At 41.8% G+C, this 7250-nt stretch overlaps 1 protein-coding gene across 1 annotated transcript; it reads left to right on the top strand.

Moving 5' to 3' along the window:
* The first annotated feature begins 569 nt into the window (after positions 1 to 569).
* Positions 570 to 3979, top strand: C3H2orf50 (chromosome 3 C2orf50 homolog). The gene is given in 5 exon segments (XM_062488314.1): positions 570 to 722; positions 724 to 803; positions 805 to 861; positions 3125 to 3164; positions 3791 to 3979. Coding segments are annotated over 5 exon segments (519 nt in total).
* The last annotated feature ends 3271 nt before the right edge of the window (positions 3980 to 7250 follow it).

Raw genomic sequence — 7250 nt, 5'->3', positions numbered from 1 at the left:
GTCACACTGGGTCTCTGTCCTCTTCTGGTATATATTCACAAGTCAGACGTTTCCAATAGAGACAGTAAACACACCAGAGAAACCAGCAGCTTTCAGGAGCTTTCGCCTCTGCTACATAACCACAACAAAAGTCCTCCTGACACTCAGCAGCAATCTTCACAGTACCCTTTGCTATTAAACCAGACTTTATTGTACAGAGGATTTTGAATAGAAGCTGATCTCAGCTGCAGTCACTGTAACCACCTTGTAAGCGAAGAGTTTGCTGGTTACATCTGGAGATCCCATTGCTTCCAATTACAGTCACTTCTTATGAAATTGCTGTTACTATGAAAACCCCAACAGTGTTCAAGCAATGATGCAACATAAAGCAGTAGGAAAGGGGCATTAAATAAGAGGGAAGTAAACCAGTGCTCAGCACTCCCTGTCAGTGCTGCTGTGCATGTTCTTTTCTGAAAGCACTCCAAGGCAGCAGCTGAAAGAAAATATTAGGAGAGAAGGAACTTTGAAGTGCAAGCAAGAATAGGTTTCACTTTCTGAGAAGTCACAATATAGCTAAAAAGGCTGGGTATATGGTGAGTCTCAAAATGGACAAGTTAGAAGGTGGTTCTGGAATCAGGAGAAATACCTTGGTTAGGTCTCAGCAAACAGCAACCACACCACTGGGGCAACCAGCCCCAGCTCCTTCTGCATCTATCAGCACCCAGCCAAGCAGAGCTAGCAAATGCTGCACAAACAACTACCTGGGCCTGGGCAGATGAACAGGCAGACGAACAGGCAGACCAGGTCCAACAGGATAAGATCTGGAGAGTCTGTGGAGGTTGAACAGAGAGGAAGGAGAATCTGGCAAGTCACTTGTTCCAGGTCATGCCTCTTCGGCTTATCTCAATATTCACTGACAGCATTAGGGCTTGATCCAAAGCCAACATTATCAAACAAAATTTGCTGCTGCAGGGACTTTGGATCAGATCCTAATGTCTTCCCTGTCTTCCCTTATCTCTGCTCTCCTTCACTGGACAAGATCTGTCCTAATATCTCCCAGCATGCTGGGCTTTAGCTGAAAAGAGATGCAAAGAACTGTATGCTAAGTATCTTTTAGCTTTTAGAGATTTCCACAATGAAGACATAAAAGTGCCAAGCCTTATAATTTATTGCAGACACACTGATATTATCACCTCTTCTCATACTCTTGGAAATGGCTGAAGTGGAAGCTGAACAGAGTGTTCTGCCAAAATACAATTTTGTATTCCCAGCCTGTAAATCTACTGAACTTGCCCCACTGTTACGGTGTTTCAGCAGACTGCTGCACACATATGACCTAAGCTTTGGCTGTGCACGCACTAGTGACCCAAAGTAACCCAAAATTAAGATCCTTTCTCTGCCGCATATCTTGAGTAAGTGTTTATGTTTATACATCAGTATACACCATCAGTATGTCTATTAGAAGAACATTCTCGGTAAATTTAAAATCAACTGCATTTCCAACTGTGCACTGCCCAAGCTGGAGGAAAGTGAAGAAAAGAGTATCACTCTCAGGATTTTTTAAAACGGGAAATGAAACCATCCAAAACCTTCACCCCCTTCAGCCTTCCAGAGGAGATATAGATCCCAGTCCTGACTTCCCTGGAGATGCTTTTGCAGTCTTGTCTGGCTCCATTTACTTGATGCCAGGACTCTGACTCATGCAAGGCCAGGGCAATGTTACTCTCTCCCAGTTGTGCTGGGACACTCAGACTCTAGCTCAACAGGCTCAGCCTGTTCCATGCTCATTCCCTAGCTAAGGCAGCAGGAAGGACTCTGTGCCTGTCCCTGGGGTTGGCAATCAGGAATATTGGTGCTAACTCACTTTCATGTGCAATGTAGCACATCATACAGCTGATGCATGTTCTGCTTTCCAGTTTTACCTATGAAGACAAAGTCTTGCAAAAGGGTAGGACAGGCTTGTGAAGAATGAGACACCTAAAGATGGATTAATCAAACCACATACCTTACAGTCTGCAGGGGACTGTCCTTCACTTCCACATTCCTGTCCTGAAAACAATGATGGAGAAAGGCTGGTATGCATTAAAGGGTCTGACTCAAAGTAGATGTAGGGCAATGCCCGAGACCATGACATTTCCCACTAATTAGCACCATCCAATAGCACCCAAATCTGATAATGCTCAAATCACGGCTGTATATCAAAATAAATTCTAGGACCTCAGTGCAGTGCTGGCATGCCAAGACATACAGTGATAAATAGAACAGTCATAAATTTGATTTCATTTGCACCTGGGGCATATCTGCACTGGTCAGGGGAGTGCAGCACAGAAATCTATTGCTCCTAGTTCCACATGCTACCTGGCTGTGCCGTACAGAAAAGCTCAGCCCAGAAAGATGTACAGCTTCAGCACTAGTTCGATGAGCTTAGATGCAGCAGAGGTAAACAGCTCAGAGTCAGCCCACATGTCCCTTGAGCCCTGCTGCAGATAGAGCTGTACAGAACAGTTTCCTCTCTTGTCTCACAGTACTCTTACAATAGTGGGTGAGCAGATGTTTTCTCCATTTCAGGCTGAGGAAAGCAAAGGACAGAAAATGAAAGGATTTGTCCTGCAGTCCCACACCAGGTATAGAACAGAACTGAAGAGCAAAACTCAGGTCTTCTGACCCCATGAGCTCCTGGCACAGCTGCCTGTCTGCACAGAATACTTCCATGGATGTTTGCCTGCAGCAATATGGCTCTGGGAACTCCTAGCAGGGCCTTACGTCAGCAAAGTATTGGTAATTTAAAAAATAAGATCCTGTGTCTTGCTCAAGGCATTGGACAAATGTTTTCTAGAGTGACTCAAGACACGAGTAATTTATTTGCATTTGCACAAGGAATACATTGTGGACATGGTATTCTCACCTCCCCTTAGCAAAAATAACACCCTCTCCTCATATAGTATGGGAATAAAGAAAACCCTGAAATCACTGAAATCACTGAAAATACAGGTTTTAATACAAGAAATCTGCAGGTGTAAGAGTTGGGCTGTAAGTCTTCAAACTGAGCATTTGAAGAGGCATTCAATTACGATCAATAATAATCAAATAACCAATTTATTTAAAGACAAAAAATTTGACACTACATTTTTACTTCTATTCCAAGCTACCAGAACTGGAGGTTCCTAAAGGACCATGACCATATGGTTAGTTTTGAACAGACATTTAACTGTACCCAAGCTCTTAGTTTTTTTCAATTTGAGCTAGGCTAATATTTCGAATTGAAGCATACCTAGGCATTATTGGCAAAGTCTTTACAACTATCATCTTGAGGAAAAATAAAAGGACTGAAGAGTTTTCCTCTGCTACCCATGTGTGTTCAATCTGTTTTAATGTTAATAACTTGGCAAAAAGACAGGTGCTGGAAGAATCAACTTCCTAGGAGAAAATCTGTAAGATAATCATCCTGCTGAAACCCAATCTACTTACTAAATATTAAAGCAAAACCCTCCCATATCAAAACCATTCTAGAGCAGGGTAACTTCCATCCCAGATAACGTTTTATGCAGCGCATTTTAAAATTTTTCATTTCCCTCTGTTATCCTATCATAAGACAACAGGGGAAAAAAACCCCAATTGTTTTGCTTTATTTCTACAGCACTTTCATGTACATTCAGTATGATATTTTTAAGTGCATTTAAATTCTAATTTTGAAAGCTAAGCTGCTGATATTATAAGTGTTCATATTATAAATGATTTTAGTAAGTTTTACTTTTCTAAGAAGCAATTCTTTCAATTTTGAAAACTTATTAATAGTTTTTGTTTTATCCAGGGGAAGAGAAAGAAGCAGAAACCACTGCCAAACAATATGTCTGTGCTCTCAAGCAAAGTTCCCAACTCAGCCAGTCAAACTACTGGCAGTCAAATGAATACTGAGCTTGGCAGGGCTCTGGTAAATATGAATTCTTCAGCAGTGCACTGCTGAAAGTGGAAACTTGAGGGTGAGCTCCAGCTTTCTTAGTGCTTCAGTAACAGTATAACAGCAACAAAGCAAGTTCCTTCAAGGGTAAAAACAGATCTTTTCCAACAATGCCATAATAGATGATCCTCTTCATATTTTGGGTGATTGTGCCATGTAGAGACAGCACTACAGATCTCGTCCATCTTCCCAGGCAAATCTACAGTAAGAATGCCACTAACATCTGAAAGAATGAGACTACAGACAAAAGACAATTTCTTCCTGAATTTTATCTCCTGAAAACAAACAATTAATAGAGATCTGCTCAGATGAGTCACAACATAAACAGTGCAATTTCAGTTCTGAAAGCGAGCATGACAAAAATGCAGCAGCTTGTTGCATTTCATGTAGTTGACAAGGATTCATCAGCTTCTATCATCAGCATGTTTAAACTTGCTCTAAAGAATACTATTTAAGCATGTGAGACATGCTCTGTGCTTTTTACCACTCTGCTGAGGGAGGGAGACCGAATATTTCTCACATTTTTTTTCATTTTTGTTTCTGTGGATTTGCTGTTCTTAAATTCCTTTCTCCTATGCTTTTTGGGTTTTGTTTTTGTTTGCTTGTTTGTTTGTTTGTTTGTTTGTTTGTTGTTTTGGTTTGTGGTTTGGTTTTTTTTTCTGGTTTAGCTGATGGAAACTCATTGACAAGGAAGCAGGTTTTCACATTTCGCTCTGAAGGCGTGTTGGCTCAGCAACCCGTCTTACACCTTCAGGATTGTCTGCCTTGAATTTAACAGGCTCATAGTCCCTAAAATCTGTAGTTGCCCAGGGAAACCATCCTGAAGCTAAATCAACACAACAATACCAAAAGCCTGTTCAGCTACTGCATCTTCATTACATAGGTTGGATGGAACTTTATGGCCTGCTGCTCTGTAGGGAAAATCTGCAAGGAGCAGAGCATGGAGAGTGCACACAGTATCTGTCCTTTTAGCTGTATGTAACTTCTGCAGGATCATGCTCAGGCCTAGAGTGGAGCTCAACACAGAAGCCATTAGCATTGCCTTGACACAACAGGCTGCAGTCTCCCACCCAACTGAGACAGAAATGGATGTACTCACACTTTGCAATTAAAGCTATTTGTTTTTATGATTAGACTTCAGTGGCAGAAGGCAGCTCAGCATACAAAGTGACCGCTGTGACTGGTGTGATCACTGATCCAAGCAGACTCAGGCAAGTAAAAAGCACTGTAGAAGAGCCAGGTTCCACCCCTTGAAGTCACAACTCCAAGTGGTTCTCCTCCCGGCTTCCTCAACACAGCGAGAACTGGAGGATCAGGGCTTTCAAGATGACAACGAAGTTACCTAAAGAAGACTACATTGTGCAACCAGCCCAGGTGAGGAAGGCTGATTCCACTCTGTGCAGACATGGATGATGATGGAGAACTGAGTTTGGACACACCAAATGAGAACCTTCCTTCTGAAACTTCTTGTTCAGCTGAAATGCTTTCTGCTCTCTCCCATGAGCAGAAAACGGCACCGGGAGCCCATTTGCCTTCACACACCTGAAAGCAGGAGAGGAAAGAGCAGATCAAGTCTTCCCTTGTCCTTCTCCCAGTCCAGAGCTTCTTCTGAAAACTGCACAGGCCACTCAGAGGGTACACATTCACTGGTGACTGCATAACAGCAAGAGACACTGCACTTGCATGCCTTCCTCTAGGTCACAATCTTTACACTGAGTGGTGGATGCCCAGTATCTGTCAGGCTCAAGCTCCTACTCATGTAAGAACATTTCATTCGTAAAGCTTGGGGATTTTGTTTTTCAGCATGAAAGCATACAGAGCTCTGTGTTTCCTAACCTCCAGATGGCACTGCCTCTACATCAAGTAATACACAAGAAAGGACAGTAAGGCATTGCTTAGTGCCTTTTGAATTACATTAAATAATTCCAATTCTTGACTCTGTTTACTGTGTGTGAATCCAGAGAATCCTTCCCCCAGAGAGTTCCTGCAAACTGGAGGGTAAAAGATGCTCTAAGCAGTGCACAATTTAATCCTCCCACTTCACTTAGAACTGGCATTGTTTCAACTGAAGCACTTCTGTTTTTGGACAAGACCTTCCATGTCTTAACCTAAAGATGTGGGTTACTAATCAGAGTCTAGAGAAGCAGCAATGGCAACTGGAGTATGAGAAGACATGTCATACAACAAAAGGTTAAAAAGACTTAAAATTTAACCTGAAGGGAAAAAAAAGCAGTCTTGGAAGAGGATAGCAGTCTTTAGATACGTGTGCATCTCTGGAATGAGAAAAGGAATAATGTGCACTTCAAGGGAGCATCAGGCGACAGCAAAAACAACAAGCTTAAGTTTTAGCATGGAAGAATCATATTACCTTTTTTGGGAAGCTAGTAGTAAGGATAATAGAGCACTGGAATGGATTCCCTGAGGAATCTCCACCTTTGAAGGATCCATCATGAGGGATGTATTTAATAAGATTTGCCTTTTATTGTATAAATTGAATGACTGTCAGAAGAGCTTTTCACCAATTGTTAGACTAACCAGAGCTGTTGGGATCAGAACATATTTTGCAAAAGTGATTTTTCAAGCACATTAACAAATAATTTTTTAAATATCCCATTTTAATTATACCAGGTTTAAATAGATATCACCTCTAAAATACAGGCTAATTTTTTTATTGAAATATATTTCTGTTTCTTTTAACTACTCATATAGGATACTTTTCACCAAGTCTAGATGTGTCTCTTTAATCACACACATCTGAGAGGCTTGTTTAGTGCCCTCCTGACACTCATGTAAGGACACTTCTCAAAGAACTTATGTCATTATCTGTGAATGGCAACAACCAATTTTCTTCAAAAAATTTGAGGAAGTCTTTAGTAAAAAGGCATAGTCCTGTGTCCTTAATCTGATAAAGCAGCCACTGAGGTGCCAGCAATTCCTGAAGTGGGGATTTGCAGTGGTGATGTGTATACAGCACAGGAAAAGCTCCCCTCTGCTGTATACTCCCTTGCACAGGTCACTTCAGGCCAACAGATCACAACTAGAGAGCCTGTAGGAATACCTGAAAAGGACCCAAAGTATGCAATAATTTTTGGCTTAATTGTCGAAGAGTCCAATCTTGGTAAATGTAGCTCTGTGCCTTGTTGCAGGATCACACCAACCCACAACCGAGTTGCTGTTGGGGATTGGTTTCTTTCCCTTTTCCCCCTGTGGAATTTTCCCCATTGTCATGCTAAGATACCTGTTGACTGGGCCCTGGTGGCAAAGGGGGAGGGGAGAGAAGAGGGAAACCCCTCGATACCCAAAAATCCAGAAG

Source organism: Cinclus cinclus, chromosome 3 (genome assembly GCF_963662255.1).
Source record: "Cinclus cinclus chromosome 3, bCinCin1.1, whole genome shotgun sequence".
NCBI classification, from domain to species: Eukaryota; Metazoa; Chordata; class Aves; order Passeriformes; family Cinclidae; genus Cinclus; species Cinclus cinclus.
The sequence above is the reverse complement of the archived record's forward strand: the minus strand, read 5'-3'. Positions and strand labels throughout refer to the sequence as shown.